This window comes from Oryzias melastigma, linkage group LG17, assembly GCF_002922805.2.
Source record: "Oryzias melastigma strain HK-1 linkage group LG17, ASM292280v2, whole genome shotgun sequence".
NCBI lineage: Eukaryota > Metazoa > Chordata > Actinopteri > Beloniformes > Adrianichthyidae > Oryzias > Oryzias melastigma.
Genome location: NC_050528.1, coordinates 2,636,756 through 2,652,686, shown reverse-complemented (window position 1 = coordinate 2,652,686; position 15,931 = coordinate 2,636,756). Strand labels below are relative to the sequence as shown.

The 15,931-nt window shown below is 52.1% G+C and overlaps 2 protein-coding genes across 3 annotated transcripts in view; both read right to left on the bottom strand.

Annotated features, from left to right (window-relative positions):
* Positions 1–6,745, bottom strand: part of LOC112139423 (major vault protein) — a gene marked incomplete at its 3' end in the record, with an annotated part of 12,138 nt that extends 5,393 nt beyond the window's left edge. Inside the window, 9 exon segments of one of the 2 annotated variants that reach the window (XM_024262220.2) lie at positions 1,024–1,146; positions 2,102–2,338; positions 2,688–2,782; positions 2,987–3,118; positions 3,594–3,717; positions 3,792–3,987; positions 4,061–4,202; positions 6,085–6,270; positions 6,363–6,745. In XM_024262220.2, the coding sequence (XP_024117988.1) occupies positions 1,024–1,146; positions 2,102–2,338; positions 2,688–2,782; positions 2,987–3,118; positions 3,594–3,717; positions 3,792–3,987; positions 4,061–4,191 (1,038 nt within the window). In that variant the 5' untranslated portion in view covers positions 4,192–4,202; positions 6,085–6,270; positions 6,363–6,745. 2 annotated transcript variants of the gene reach the window in all.
* A 690-nt stretch (positions 6,746–7,435) lies between these two features.
* Positions 7,436–15,931, bottom strand: part of LOC112139422 (caskin-2) — a gene marked incomplete in the record, with an annotated part of 32,345 nt that continues 23,849 nt past the window's right edge. Inside the window, 9 exon segments of the mRNA XM_024262218.1 lie at positions 7,436–10,500; positions 10,576–10,828; positions 11,995–13,659; positions 13,731–13,869; positions 13,943–14,044; positions 14,109–14,219; positions 14,687–14,784; positions 14,866–14,932; positions 15,441–15,571. Of these exon segments, the coding sequence (XP_024117986.1) occupies positions 10,404–10,500; positions 10,576–10,828; positions 11,995–13,659; positions 13,731–13,869; positions 13,943–14,044; positions 14,109–14,219; positions 14,687–14,784; positions 14,866–14,932; positions 15,441–15,571 (2,663 nt within the window).

Sequence of the window (15,931 nt, the reverse complement as noted above, 5' to 3'; positions counted from 1 at the left end):
CAAAACAAATAAAAACATAACAGCGTTATGATAAGAGTGTCAGGAAGTAATCAGATTACTTTAAAGTATACTCCACAAAAGCAGAAATGATCCTGAACAAAGAGCGGACGGTTGGACAGACCAGGTGACCGGGGGAGGGGGGTGACCTCTCCCTGACCTGAGCAGCAGAGGACACGCCCCCTCCACACCTGCAGGAAGCTCTCCTCACTTCAATGAGAACGCAAAGCCGCTTCCTGTCAGCGATCCCGAGGAACCGGTTCCACGAGCAGACCCCCCCGCCCCGCCCCCGCTGGTGTTTGTTTGGCGAAGGCGGGGTCAGAGCGTCCTGCAGCCTCAGGTGTGGTTGTGATAGCAGCACACCTGTTCATAGAGAGCTGAACCAACCACACCTGGAGACAACCGGATCCACGGCTCAGACGGGAGCGACCGGAGCCTGCGGTGGGAGTGTCATGGTGAGGCTGAGGCCTCAGATTCACTGAAGCGGTTGGTCCAGATTTAACCCTTTAACACCGAAACACGAAATCTTTAATTTAATGTAACTTTTCAACCGTTAACCGGATCATCCTGAATCTACTAGAATGATCCGGTTAACGGTTGAAAAGTTCTAGTAAACCAAAGAACACAAACACTGGAGCTCCGGGGTTGAAGGTCCGAGTTTCAGAGGAGAACCTCCTTCTACGATCAGAGAATTCCAGCAGCTGATGAGGATGTTGGAGGATTCAGCCTGCAATGGATTCTGGGTAAAGTGAGTTTGAGCTGTTAACAGGAGCTAAACTCTGAAACCTCGTCCTGAAGATAAACTGAACTAATCACACAGAAGTTCAAAGGTTAAACTGATAAACTCATCAACCGGCCTTCAGCTGAAGCTGAGCCTCAAACGTCTCCAAAAACAGGAATTCCTGGTGAAGTCAGTCGAGCTCAGATCGAAGCTTCTCCAGTCGGACAGATCATCTTTCATGTTCTTCCTGAAACCAGAACCGTTCCTCAGAGTGACCCGTTTCCTGCGGCGCGGCGTCCCCTCACCTCCGTGTCCGTGAACGCCTCCACGGCTCGCAGAACCAGACCCTCGTCCTCCGACAGAACGTACACGTTCTGGATGCCGTTTTCCAGCTGCTCCCCGGGCTGCAGGAAGAACGAGCGTTCCCCCTGGAAACAAAAGCAGCACAAGTTCCTGAGTTAGGGATTCCTCCACACAGGAGACGCCAACAAACACAAACATCAGCAAAGTCAGAATAAACTCGAGCCGGATAAAGAAAGGAAACTCTGAGAGCTCAAGAGGAAGAAGAAGCAGCAAGGAGGATTGATCTGAAATACTCTGATGCACAAAAATGTGAACTGGAGGGCCAATGCCAGCACATTCAGGAGGTTATTCAGATCCACAGCGAGCAGCATGAAGTCGTCTATCCTGAAGAGATCCAGGAGATGAAAAGTCTGATCCTTTTCCTCAAAGATGAAGTGGAAATCCTTCTAGAGGAACAAAAGGAGGTTGAAAATTCAAGACCAGAAAGTAAAGAGCTCCAAAAAGAATCCCATCAACTGATGAAAGATGTTGAGGATCTGAAGAAGAATAACTCCGAGGGGAACTCGAGGAGCTTAACTTGGACCTCCTTGAACGACAACAAATACTGGCCAAGCTTGAAGCTATAAAGAAAGAACAGGAGTCTTTAAGGAAGGAAAACTCTGTTCTGATGGAGCAGATTTCAGAATGCAGATCCAAGATCCAGCAGACAACTGTTCTGAACAAACCTCAGCGTCCTGCTGGAAACCGCTGCAGTTTGATACCTGTGTTAGCCAAAAGATTAGGACCTACAAAGCAAGTTTCTACAGACGTTGGAACCACCAAACCACCCAAAACTGAAGTGAACAAGCCCCAGAGTCCTGCTGGAAACCACTGCAGTCTGATACCTGTGATAGCAAAAAGATTAGGACAGAAAAAGCAGGTTTCTACAGACGCTGGAGCGACCGAACAGCCAACAGCTGTTCTGAAGAAGCCTCAGAGTCCTGCTGGAAACCACTGCAGTCTGATACCTGTGATAGCAAAAGAATCAGAACCTACAAAGCAGGTTTCTCCACCTCCCTCTGAGCTCCACCTCCTCCTCACCTTCACCACTTTCTTCTGGCCCAGCTGAGGTTTCCCGTCGGGTCCGACCGGGTCCAGAATCACGCAGTACTGCCGGCTGTTCAGCGTGGTCACGTTCACCACGTCCACCACCTCTTCAGCCACAGACGGGATGTGCGCCTCTCTGTCCGCGATGGTGACCAGCCACTCCTCGCCGGTGCGGCGGTTGTGCCCGCCAGCGTCCTTGAAGGGGCGCAGGGCGCGAACGTGCAGCGCTTTCTGAGGACGGAGAAGGTCTGCTGTCAACACAGGAGCTTTATTTTGAAAAGCTCTGAACTGATTTCCTTTATTTAGCCTTTCAGTGACACATTTGCATTTAAAATCCATGACGGTTCGCTCGCCGTTTGTCAGAAGAGATGATTGTAAACGTAGTTTGAGTTGACAAAAAACTACAAACATTCTTTATGTAGCTAAAGAGAAATATTGTTGAAGCAGAAAAGCAGCAGAAAGGTTTTGACGCTGTGGATCAGTGACGGGGTTCCTCAGGGATCCGTACTGGAGCCCCTTCAGCTGACCTGAAATCACGGATGTCCTGCACTGGATGAACGACTGCGAGGGGCGGAGTCACCTTGTCGGTCAGGATGAAGGCGTTGACGATGTCGATGACCTCCTCGTGAGCACCTGGCAGGTAAGCTCCGACCTTACTGACCAGCCACTCCTCACCTGGAGGAGAAACAGGATTCAGTCACTGATCCAAACCTTTGAGGCTCGTTAACCCCTAGAACCACCCCCACCCCGACCCTGAAGTCCAGAGTCTGGACCTGAACTCTGGACACAGACTGTAGTGGATCTGATAAACCAATCAAGGGAGGGGGGGGGGAGGGGTCCTCTCAGTTCAAATCATCTCAGCGTCTGCCGTGGGGTTACCTGTGACTCTGTGGACGCCGCCGCGGTCTTTGCCCTCCTTGCGCGCTCTCAGCCGGATGGCCTGGTTCTCCCGGATCACGGTGGCCTTGATGGTCTCCAGAACCACCACCTCCTTCCTGGGGATGTAGGTCCCTGACCAACAGAAGAACCCAAGAGCGTCTCAGAGCGGAGCAGCGGTCACCGAGCCACACCTCCACGCAAACCAACGTCCGAATATCCCCGAGACTTCAGACGCACTTCCGTGTTAACCCTTTAATGCCGGAGCTTCGGCGCTCTCTGAACCACCGTCACTACGTGGGACGTTCTGAGGCGGAGAAACGCCGCTTCACGCCGTTATGCAACACTGACGTTAGAAGCATGAAACACGGGAAGAAGCTGACATGAGAACCTGCTTTTCTCTGCGCCACAATCAGCTGATTCCTGTTTATCCGTGAACGGTCAAAGATCTCAAAGAGGCTCCGCTGTTGACGGGTTCACAAGGATCCAGAAACCGGTCTCTAAGACTCCAGCCTGAACATGGTTCTGATCCAGACCACCCGCTGGTTCAGGAAGACCCGTGGAACCTCAGAGGAGTTGGACCTGCGTTTCGGCCACAGGCAGGACCTACCTGGTCCTTCGAACAGCCACTCGTCTCCAGCGACCCTCTTCAGTCCTTCGTGGTCCTGAAAGTCCAGCAGAGCCTGCAGACGCAGCGCCGTGTCCGGGTAGACGATCTGCAGCGGCGTCACGTCCTGGAAGCAGACGGCTGACGTCAAACCGGGTCCGGGTCCGGGTCGGTTCTGTTGTTCAGGGAGGGGCCGCTCACCTGCTTGACCTCCTCCCCCGGGTACAGTGGGAACGGGTCCTGGGCGAGCCGGATCTCCAGGTCCGCATGCCGCAGCTTGGCCTGTCCGGACTGGTCGAAGAGGACCTGGTCGGCGCCGTCGCGGGCCACGGGGTTGGACACCACGCAGAAGTGTCGGGGCGGGACCATGATCATCCGGACCGGCAGGAAGAGGACTCTGAGATGAACCACAGCAGAGGGTCAACCAAACGCCACGCCTACCTGGAGGCCAGCGGGGGGCGCTGACTCACTTCTCATTGTCCTGGCGGATGTAGGTGAGCGGTCCGATCTCCACGCGGGCGATGTTGGTGTTCTGGTCCAAGACGTGGATGTAGTGATGGGGGGGGATGCGGATGATGGACGGCTCCGTCTGTCTCTCCATCCTGAGGGTCGCTGCGGAGAAAACGTTTCTTTACAGACGGACAGAAGCCCCGCCCCTAACCAAAAACCCCTCCCCCCACCTGAACGTCCTGAACAACGTCAGACAGCTGCAGGTAAAGGTGAGGCGCTCAGGTGTGCAGCTGCGTCCCACAACCAGCCTGAAACATGCCCCTCCCCCCACAGGAAGAAACGTTTCCAGAAAGAGAAATTAACCTATGGGGGAGGGGGGGGGCGTAAACAAACTAATCAGAAAGGCCATCAGCTGATCCAAAGTACAGAGCCAGGTGGACAAAGCTGAGCGTTGATCTGATACCTGTCCATGTAAATCCTCCTCATTCAGCACTTCCTGTTCAGACACACCTGTCTGACTCACCTGAGCCGAGCTTTGACCACAAAACTGAACTTTACAACCTGCAGGACACTCGGTTATGAGCAGAACCTCCAACTGGATCTGAGCCGATCCCCTTCATGATCCCAGATCAGGATTTCAGGTTCAAAGGTCAAAACTTTATTTACAAAAACAAAGATCTGTTTCAACCTAAGAGGGTCATGTGACTCAGCTCTTCAGGAGACACGGAGCCTGCGCAGACGGAGCCTGCGCAGACGGAGCCTGCGCAGACGGAGCTGCTCGTTTTTGATGGCAGCAGTCACAGGGAGAGGCTGAACTTCCCCTTCAGCCTCAGCAGAGCTTCAGGACTTCTTTGATCTACCTCCACTTCTCCGAGTCTCGACTATATGCCGATGACGCCGTTATTTTATTGTGTGTCAAATGTTGACTCAATGTCGACAAACACAACAGACCTGCAGCGTCCACATGAGAACAGAATGCTGCTCATGCATCTAGACGGTTATCCTCATCAGCTGATGTCCTCAGAAGTATTTGAACGTCTCTCTACAGCGGAGAGTCAAACACAAGGAGCTAAAATCCAAAACGCCTCAGGCGGACCGGATAAACATTTATTGAACTCGACATTTTTAAAACTGTAAATATTTAACATAATTATGAGAAACAAATAAACAGAGACAGATTTTTTATGTCAACAATTCGTTGTCAACACGAGTTCACTTCTATCAAGAACTTGGAAAACATTAAAACACAAATCAAACATAAATCAAGTTTAATTCAAGCTGTAATATTAGAAACAGATCCAGAATCCTGAAATGATTATTAAATGTGATTGGAACACTGTTGCTGTTTCTGATCACGTTCTGTCTCCTGTCAGTCCAGGTTCATGTTGATCAGCTGTTTTCAGTTCAAGCTTTTCCTTCATTTTGGGTTTAAACATGTTTTCCTGGTTTCGACATCTGTTAGCTTCACCGTCAGGAGTTCCTGCGACAGATCATCTGATGACAAAGCCTGGAAGGAGCTACCGCAGGTCACCACAACAGCGGTTACTCATTCCAACAGATACATACGAGCGCCGCCGTGACCATCCAGAGGGAGGAAAGACCCGCCCAGACATTTTCAGTGGAGGGGGCGTGGCCTCCAAAACTCTTTTTAAACTGGAATGGTGACAGCACCAAAGGAGTTGTTCAGGTGGACACAATGAAGGCATATCTGATCTGATCTGATGGATTTGGCCCGATTCCACGGGCGCTGGAGGTAAAATGTCTATGGGTGACGTCACACCTGCTCTGTCCAGTGACAGTATAGTCTATGGATTCTCCTGAGTCCGTCTGTGTTCAGACTGGAGTGAACCGGACCCGAATTCACCTGCAGGAGAACAGACCTCCCTCTGAGGAGAACCAGCACCTGCAGAGCCAGGAGCTGACCAGACCAGAACCAGACCAGAACCAGACCCAGACCTGGCCTAAAACTCCCAGAATGAGTTCTCCTTAAGTTAAGGGAAAGTTCTCTCAACCTTTAAGTTAAATAAACACAAACAAAACTCACGTTTGTGTTTTTCTTTAGAGGTCCAGTTCTGCAGAAGGTCCGGTTCTGCAGGTCTGTCACTGGAAAGATTGCTAAGACCGATGGGTGGGGGTGGGGGGACGCCGCGTGCACGCGCGCTCGCGCAGCTTTCCTCGAAGGTGAGCAGAACTTCCGGTCGTCAACACAACGCGAGTTAGGGCATGAATTCTGCAACGAAACGAAGCGGGTTCGGTTTGGACGGAACCGGAACCGTGAACTCTGACCGAGCAGAACTTTTCGCTGAAGCTGCGGCCGCTTACCTGGTTCGGTTCTGCGGCTCCTGCCGGTTCCGAAGGTCCACTTCTGGGTGCGGGTCGTCGCAGACTGACCGCTGAGCTCCGACGGGGAGTTTGACTGAGTGTGGGCGTGGGCGTGGCCGTAACGCAGCTGACAGGCAGCTGTCACGTGACTTACGGGCAACCCAGCAGAGCTGAGTCACCAGGCGCATGCGCAGAGCGCATGGAATAAAAATACAATAAAAATCCTCGTGATGAATCTGCGAAAACTTTGAAAGTTTTTAGATAAACTTATGTTGAATCCAAAGATTTACAGAAATTCACAAATAAAAACCAAAACAGAAAAGAACAAAAAACAGGAAATTCATTCGTTAAGGTTCTCTTACAGGCTCGGTTCTGACAGTTCTGGGGTCGATCGGTGATCTGCTGAAGCCACGCCTCCAATTTGGGTTTCTCTACCTGAAGAACCAGAACCGAGCCTGTAAGAGAACCACAAACTTCCTGTCTCAGTTCTTCCTCTCAGAGCTGGTGAGATGTTCTGGTTCTGATCCACGTCTGACAGAAAGTGGTTCCTCTGAAGCACAGAGGAACTGAACCAGAACCACTTCCTGTTTGGTGGTCTGTGATCGGACCTGCTCTGGAAAGCAGCTGAGGCTCAGTTCTCTCAGAACCGGTTCTGTCTGCACCTGGACCTCCTCTGGAGAAGGGTCCGGGTTCTGGGATCCTCTGGATGTTCTGACGGTTCTCTGGTTCTAGATGATGTTCCGTTTCTGAAAGGTGAATCTGGTTTTTCGTCATGTAGAAATCCAAACTAAAGATGTCAGAAACTTTGATGGATTTCTGCTCCGGTTCTGTTGATCCTCCAGTTCTTCACTGTATCTTCATCATCATTCACTTCATTTCCAACAGTTTTGTTTTATCATAACCTGAACTTCATCAGATTCTCCAGGTTCGTTTTTTTTTCTTGGCTTTTCTTTGTCATTTTTACATAATTTCACTTTTAGACTTTAAAGTTTCGTCTTTTATTTCTTATCAAATGTGCTTCAGTTGGTGGTTCTGGAGTTTCTCTTTGAACCTTCCTGACAAAACACTCAATCTTTATTTAAACCAGCTTTAATTCATTAAATACATTTTCATACATTTGAGGATTGAACTTTACAGGCTGAGGAATCTGTCTGCGCCCCCTGCTGGGCAGCTGCAGAAACAGCACCTCCAACTTTTACTCTAGAGGAAACATAAAAGGACCAACTTTAATATATAAACCACATATATTCAGCTTCAGTTTAACTTGTAATTATTACATTAACAAAACAACAGAGCAGCAGCTGCTTCCTGCTTCAAAATAAAAGCAGTGGGAAGTGCTGAATTTGATCACAGATTTACAGTTCAGTCAAACTCTTTTTTTCTCCTTCCAGAACCTGCGATGTGTTCAGGTCTGCTGGGAAATCCCATTCGCTAGGTTCTCATCTACAAGCTGCTAACAAACTGCATCCACTGCAGGTTCCTGCAGAGGAGCATCAGCACACTTTGGTTCAGGCTCTGATGGACAGAAAACTTAAATAGTAATTTGGACCAAATAAGTATAAAAACACAGTTTGCATAAAGGACAGAAGCTCCGCCCCTCAAGGGAACAACAACAACAGACGGGCCGAATGATCTGAGACGCTTCATCTGAGAAGGTCTTCTGCTGTCCTGAAGAGCAGAATTCTGGGAAGTGTGACCCGGATCACCAAGAACCCGGCTGTAAAACCAGGAATTGAAATGGTCGGACGCTTCGTCCAGGTTTGGTTCCAGCAGCCAGAAAAGTTTGGAGGACGGATGGAGATTCAGTTTGATAAACGAAGGTTCAGTCTGACCACTAGGGGCGCTAGAGACACAACAGTTACAGGTTAACATCCGTAGAAGACGATCGATCATCAAATGATTTTCTGGAGTTGTTTCTGTTCTCCACTTTTCTGTTGAAAACACAAACCGCTGCCCTCTAGTGTTCACTGTGAGGAAAACACCTAAATATAGAAGAATCAACTGAAACAAAAGCTAAAATCAGCATCTTTAAAATATGTTTGTCTGTTTTTATCTATTAAAAAATCATTCAAATATAAAAATAATTCATTTTCTGTACATGTTTATATTTCTAATGAATTATTTCTTTCTGTGACAGTGATAATAAATAACAGTTTATATTCAGACAAACAGCATCAACTCTAAACGTTTGTCCTGCAGATGCGCTCCGAGGATCATTTCTGGTCATGTTCTTATAGAATATGGATGATAAACTTTGTTTCCATTCAGAGTTAGTCAGTGAAGCCATTTACGGACGGAGGCCCTCAAGAGGAACAGGTCGGAACTGTTTAATGGGTCCAATGGGTCCATTTAACAATGGGAACGCTCAAAATACCGGATCAAACTGGACCGGACCGCTCAGTGGAAACGAGACTAGATTGTCTGAGAGTCTCTGGACTCCAACAGACCTTCATCCAGAACTGCACTGATATCTCTGGATCCGAGTCATGAGGAAAGCTAAAGAGCTGTCAGAAGATCTACGGGAAAAGGTAACGGAACTGTACAAACAGGAAGAGATGTCTAGAAGTGGAGAATGTCAGTCAGCAGAGTTTAAACCTTTGGAAAGTGAAGAGTTCTGATGAAACCAAACCGGTCAGAGTGATGAGGCCCAGATGGAACTTAATGGACACAACCACAAAGGCTGCATTCAGAGAGGACCAATCAGCTACTGTGAGGCACGGAGGCGGTCGCTGATGGTTTGGGATGTGTTTTCTGTCATTATGATCTAAAAACTGTAGTTTACCACTAAATGACTTCATCCAAACACTAACATGAGTGAAGGAAAAGGTTTTGTGTTTTCATTCATATTCTCTGAAAAACAGCCAGAATTCATCATTTCTTCATTTATCAGCACAACCGGATTCTTTAACTCTGTGTTTAGAGTTTCTGTTTTAGTGTTTTTAGATCTAGACGGTGAAACTTTGGGACAAAATGACAGAAGTTGAATTCTTTTGCAGTCAGACGTGGAGAACTAAACGTTTACTGACGTTCTGTGACCTGAAACGCCGTTCTGTCAGGACTTCAGGACCAACAGTTTCTGGGTGAAGACGTTTGCAGAAACTAAAGTTACGTTTCAGGATAACACAAACCGTGTTTACGGTCTCCTTCACCCATAAACATTCCCTCACACTTCAGTCTGTAACCACCAGGACAAATGTGCCGTTCAGCGTCCTGCTCAAGGACACATGGGTAGGAGGCAGGAATCGAACCTGCGACCTCCTGATCAGAGGTTAACCGCTCCACCTCCGTGCCACAGCTGCCTGCTGCTGAAATCCGTCACACCAAACGTTCTCTAAAGCTGCTCTTCTTGTTCTGGCTGGATCTTCAGCCCGTTTGGAGGCGGTCCTTCACCTTTAAAAACTAACAGGTGCTATGTCACTGACGGCCACCAGGTGGAGCTAACAGAAACTCCAGCATGAGTTTGGTTGAGCAATAAATCGTGTTGGTCACTCTGTGATTTAGAGTAACGCCTTCTGGCTCCACCCCCTCACCTGCTGCAGGTGTTCATGGTCCAGTTTTAAACTGAGACTTTCCGGCTGCTGGAACAGTCTGGACAGCAGGTGGCAGCAGAGCTGCAGGTTTCGCTTGGCGATTAGCAGGAATGGCTTCACAATAAAATCTTGTGGACGTGGATCTGTCTGAACGCATCAGACGAGACATCAAATCATGAAATGTTTGGACCCGATCTGCGGCTAGCGCCTGGCGTTAGCGCTGATGTTTGTTACCAAACGGGTAGAGAAGAACGGATCAGTGGAGTCGGATCTCGGTGCTAAATCACTAAATGGATCTTTGGCAGTGAGTTCACCCCTCCCCCCACCAGGATCCAGGGGGAAACCTGAAACCTGGTTGGTGGTTCTGGTCCGGAAGACCGGAGCTGGCCTTCAGGCCATCGGACCGGATCTCCCACAGTCCAGCTGACAGCCGGTGGAGACGACGGCGTTCCTGCTCCGACCGTTCCCCTTCCTGAGGATGTTCCTTTCAAAATAAAAGTCTGAAGCGTCTTCAGTCCAACATGGCGTCCAGCTGGTCGGCCAGGTCATCAAACATGTTCCCGATGTCGTCCAGGATGGTCCCTGCAGACCTGACCGAGCTCACCTCGCTGTTAGAGACGGAGAACAGGCGTGAGGAAGGCCCCGCCCCCATCTCCCCCCGACAGACCGTCAGGCGTACTCACCCGTCGCTGTCCTCCAGCTTCCTCTCCACGGCCTTCAGAGCTGCTGCCAGCGACGTGCTGGTCTGGTCCAGTTTCTGCTGGACCACCTCCGTCTCCGCCGCTGGCTCCGCCACAAAACCTGGACCCCCCTGGTGCCTTCCAGCTGTCAGGGAGGGACTCTGGGGGGCTGGAGACCCGTGGGAGGGCGAGGATGGCGACGTGAAGGCCACACTCTGAACCACAGTGACGGTCAGCGTGGGGGAGGCCGGTCCTCCTGAAGAGAACACCAGAGACCACTTCAGTTCTGACGGTGGTAAAACCAGGACCCATCAGGATCGTCAAGTCCCATCAGGTCCTTCAAGTCTCATCAGGTCCCATCAAGACCAGTCAAGTCCCATCAGGTCCCGTCAAGTCCCATCAGGTCCTTCAAGTCCCATCAGGTCCTTCAAGTCTCATCAGGTCCCATCAAGACCAGTCAAGTCCCATCAGGTCCGTCAAGTCACATCAGGTCCTATTAAGACCAGTCAAGTCCCATCAGGTCCCGTCAAGTCACATCAGGTCCTATTAAGACCAGTCAAGTCCCATCAGGTCCCGTCAAGTCTCTTCAAGTCACATCAGGTCCTATCAAGTCCCATCAAGTCCCATCGAGCCCATCAAGACCACTCAAGTCCCATCAGGACCCATAAAGTCCCTTCAGGTCACGTACAGTCATATAAAGTCCTATTAGGACCCATCAAGTCTCTTCAAGTCACAACAAGTCTCTCCAAGTCCCATCAAGTCCTCTCAAAACCAGAAGGAGTGTGGTTCAACTTGAACATCCCAACCAAGTTCTGAACAAACGACTCTCTCAGTCCAGACTGGAATTCCCAGCAAACAGGAACAAGTCTCAAGACCAGATCAGCAGATTTAAGTTTATCATAGATCAGGGGTGTCAAACTCAAGTCCTCGAGGGCCGACGTCCTACTGGTTTTCCAGAAATCCTGCCTCATCTGATGCTGATTACCTGGATCAGGTGTGTTTGGCCAATAAGGAGCTTCAAAGGCAGGTTGGTTGGAAAACATGTAGGACACCGGCCCTCCAGGCCTGGATTCCGACACCTGTGTCATAGATGGTCCAACCAAAGAGCAACCACACCACAGACTCTTTCAGGAAACATCGTTCAACCAAGACATAGTCAGAGTGCTGCCCCGGCCAGGAAGAACCCTCCTGAGGTACCGGAGAGGGGTAAGCACTACCAGAAGGTCACGGTCCTCGGGTCAGAACTGAACTCACTGATTCTCACTCCAGAAACCAAAAGTCAAGAAAAAACAGGACTAATGAGGACTAAAGGAACCAAAGACTCAATAGTCATCAGAGGAAAGTCTCCAAATGCTCCATTAGTCCACAAGAGAACCAGAACCTGGAAGCCCAGCGGGCTCGAGGCTCCAGGGCAGTTCTCACCTTGAGCTGCCAGCAGACTGGTCCGAACTGGTTTTGGAGCCACGGCTGGTTTTGGGGAGAGCGGCGGTTTTACAGGAGACCCTTTGGCCGGACTGGCAGGCCGATCTAGACCGGCCTCCGTGGTTCTGAGCTGGTCTTGATTCTGTGATGGAGGCCTACTGCCCCCAGAGTCCGACCCAGCAGTCCGGACCGGGGAGCCCTCGTCCTGCTCCTTCTCTTTGGGTTTGTGTCTGCGCTTCACCGTGTCCGACTCCTTCAGGTTGAACTCCGGCACTTCCAGACTCTTGGCTGCAGGTTTATCAGGAGGCTCCAGAACCGCCTCGGCCCGGGGCGGACCGGGAGCTTTGGGCCTTTGCTTGATGGTCAGGTTTCCCTCCTCTGCGAAGGGGATGCACTCGCTGGAGCTGTTCTGGGGGGAGGACGAGCCCTCGAGTCCAGGACCTTTCGGCTCTTCTTCCTCAGAGTCGGACTTGGGTCCTCGGTCCGGATCAGAGCTGGTGCTGGCCTGCGCGGCGAGGCATTGGCTCTGCACCCGCCTCCTGGCCCCGTCAGGCTCTCTGGTCTCAGTGGGATTTGCGGGTATCGGAGCCGGCCCCTGGTGGACGGGGGCCGGTTTGGGTCCCGGGGATTTTTTGACATCTGCCCCGCCCTCTAAAGAAGCGGCGATGCTCCGGACGCTCCCGGGACTGTCTGTCAGCACCCCCCCAGAGGAGGATGTGGGGCTGCTGTCACTCAGCTCGCCGCTCGTGGTGCTGCTTACTGAGCTCAGCCTCTTTGGGGGCGGTGGAGGGGGACCTTTTTTCCGGGCCCGCACAGCGAAAGACTGACTCCGCCCTACGTTCCGCTCCGAGCCCAGTTGTAGCCGAGCCGCCTGGCTGCGCGCGGGCTTCCGGGTCAGAGTGGCGTAGGACGGCACGCTTCCACGGGGAACGGCGAGCTCATCCTCGTCGTCGTCGGGCTCCCCGTCGGACAGAGCGTACCGGGTTGTGGTCTGGGTGCGTCTCTTGGGCGGGGTCAGGGTCATGTGGCGGGTCTCGGGTCTGGATGCTGAGCTCAGGTCTGTGGAGCCACACTGAGAGTGCAGGTAGGTAAAGGCCTTCAGTGCCGGGGAGCCGTGGGGCGATGGGCCGCGTGGTCCCGCCAGCTGAGGTTTGGCGGGGATGGCGGGGTACTTGAACACGGTGGCGGTTCCCAGAGGAACCTGCTTGGGCAGAGGCTGCTGCTGCAAAGGCCTCTGGTCCCAGCCCTCGGGGAGGTTCCTCTCCTTAGCCGGGCTGCCCTCCACCCCCTCGGGGGGCCAGCTGTGGGGGTTGACGGAGGCGGTGGGGAGCTCCTGGGAGCGCCCGGACCCTCTGGACCGCGTATCCAGGCTCTCCTGGCTCTGGGACATCCCGACTGCACTCTTGATGGCCAAGGCATCGTCACAGTAGTGGCTGGACATGGCGGTCTGCAGCTCGGAGCTCAGCTCGCTGTCCTGGAAGGTCATCATCTTCGGCGTGTGAGGGGACGAGCATTCGCTGCTGGCATCAGGCGACTCGATGGTGACCAGGTGGAGCCCTCGGGGGGCTTTCCGCCTCAGAGTGCCGTGGCCCGACTCAGCCTGTAGGACCGCCCTCTGGATGTCGCACAGCTTCTTCACCGCCAGCATCAGCTTCTTCTGGTGGCCTGCAGGAAGAAGATCCTCCTTAGAGCGGAGCTGCAGGAGCGCCCCCGCCCGACGCGGGACGTCTGCTCACCCAGCTTGGTGATGCCGATCTCCTGCAGGTCCTCCCAGGTCAGGTCTCTGACGATGCTCATGGAGTCGTAGCCGTTCTCAGAGAGCTTCTTGTGGTACTGCGGGAGGCCGATGGCGCTGAGCCACTCGCCCAGGTCAGACTGGGAGAGAGAGCAGAGGTCGCGTCATGGTCAGCGAACCGGACCGAAAAGCAGCCGCGCGGGCCGGACTCACGGGAATGAACTCGGGCAGCCACTCGGGGATGTTCAGGTTGTTGATCTCCATGGAGATTTTCTTGCGGTGTCCCGGTTTGGTCACTCCGATGGCGGTCAGGTCCTGCAGGATGAAGGCATCAGAGCGTGTCCGTCTACAGGTGTGGTGTGATGTGAGAGCCGCTCACCTCAGGGGTCATCCTGCTGATGGTGGGCACGTCGTATCCGGCGCTCACGAAGCTGGCGGTGTACTGCTCCAGCTGGAAGTCACTGAGCCACTGGAAGATGGCCTCTGCGTCCTGCAACACAAACACCCGGTGATCCAGCACGCCATCGCCCCGGACCAGCAGAACCAGCAGAACCAGCAGCAGAACCATCATCCTGAACACCACCTTGACATTCCTTCAGCTGTACGCGGTTCACGAAAGTTAGCCAAAACAGCTAGCATACTACTAAAATACTAACTAGACTCCAAATTAGCCAAAAAAACTTTTAAAAAATGTTGAATTATCCAAAACAGCTAGCCTGTGGCTAAAATATTAGCTAATCTCCAAAATAGCCCAGAAATCCGTAGTAACAGTGAAAAAGCTAGCATGAATATTTGAATGGCTGAAGAGCTGTGGACGTTTGGTTAGTTTGGGGACCCCTGTGCTAAAGCGCTGCTTTCCGTTGGAGTTGCGTTAAGTGCTTCAGCGGTTGAGGAGGGACGGTGGTTCAGAGTCATTGAGGCGTTTCTACAGACTTGACGTGATGTTTTGGAGCTCACCTTCCCGTCCAGCAGCTGCTGTGGGCGGAAGAACTGCTGCGACGCGCTGGGCTCCGCCGCCCGCTGCACCGTCACCGTCTGTCTCCGAGGAGGCCCACCTGAGGATGGGGGAGGGGCTGAGGTTAGTCGCTTCAAGGTTTCAGACCGTCAGGAAGGAGCCGGACATGCAGGAAACGCACCTGCAGGAAAGTCGGCCTGAGCGCTGACGTCTACGAAGAGCCCCGCCTCTACAGCAGCGGGCGCCGCCTACAAGCAGGAAGAAGGTCTTCAGGTAAATGATGATGAAGATTCCTGTTGGCATGTTTCTGACACGTTCCAGAGGGAGACGATCCAGATTTTAACACACAGATCCAAAAACTGTCAACCCAAAACTGTCAGACGATGGACGACCTGAAAACGACCTTAAAACCATCAGATCTCCTGAGGACGCCGTACGACAGCGTCACCTATTCGTCATTAGAGGATAGGAAGAAAGCTTAAAGATCAAGCATGTTTACACCAATTGTTGTAATTTCCCATGGTACACCTGTTGCAGGTGTACTGTAGTACACACCCCCATCTCTCTGTTACATTTAGTAGCTCCGCCCCCTAGTGTTTACCTGCTGGACTGACCTGCTGTAACTCCTCTGACTGTTTCATAAATGAGCTGTAACCACGCATGCAGACAGGTGTTTGTGTCACCATGGTGACCGTCTCCCGTTTCTCCAACACGACCCTCTCACCTGAGCACAGGTGACCGCTCCACCTGACCTACCTGGTTGTCAGGGTGCCCGGCGGCGTGCTGGTGTCCGTTGGGGGCGGCGGTGCTCTCGGCGCTTTGCCCGCTGCCCGCGCTGCGAGTGCTCCCCACGCTGCCGGTGCTCCCAACGCTGCTCCTGTCCCCAGCTGGCAATGACAACGCAACCAATCAGCTGCAGTCGACGCCCACGGGGAGGGGCCAATCAGCAGCAGATGCAGCAGGGGTTCAAAATGCAGTAAGTGGTTAATGGGGGGTGGGGTTCAGGAAGAAGAAACTTCTTTACATCCAGACTAAGGGTGCACATGACGCTGCTGTCAATCAGCTGATCATGTGAGGAGGGGGCGGAGCCTCACACAGATAAAGACCTCTGTCATCTTCATAATTCCAATGACACGGCCACATTAAAACGGCTTCTGATTGGTCCAATAGTTGCATTATTTTCCCATCATCCATCCACCATCCATCCATCATTATCCATCCACCATCCATCATCCATCCATCCATCC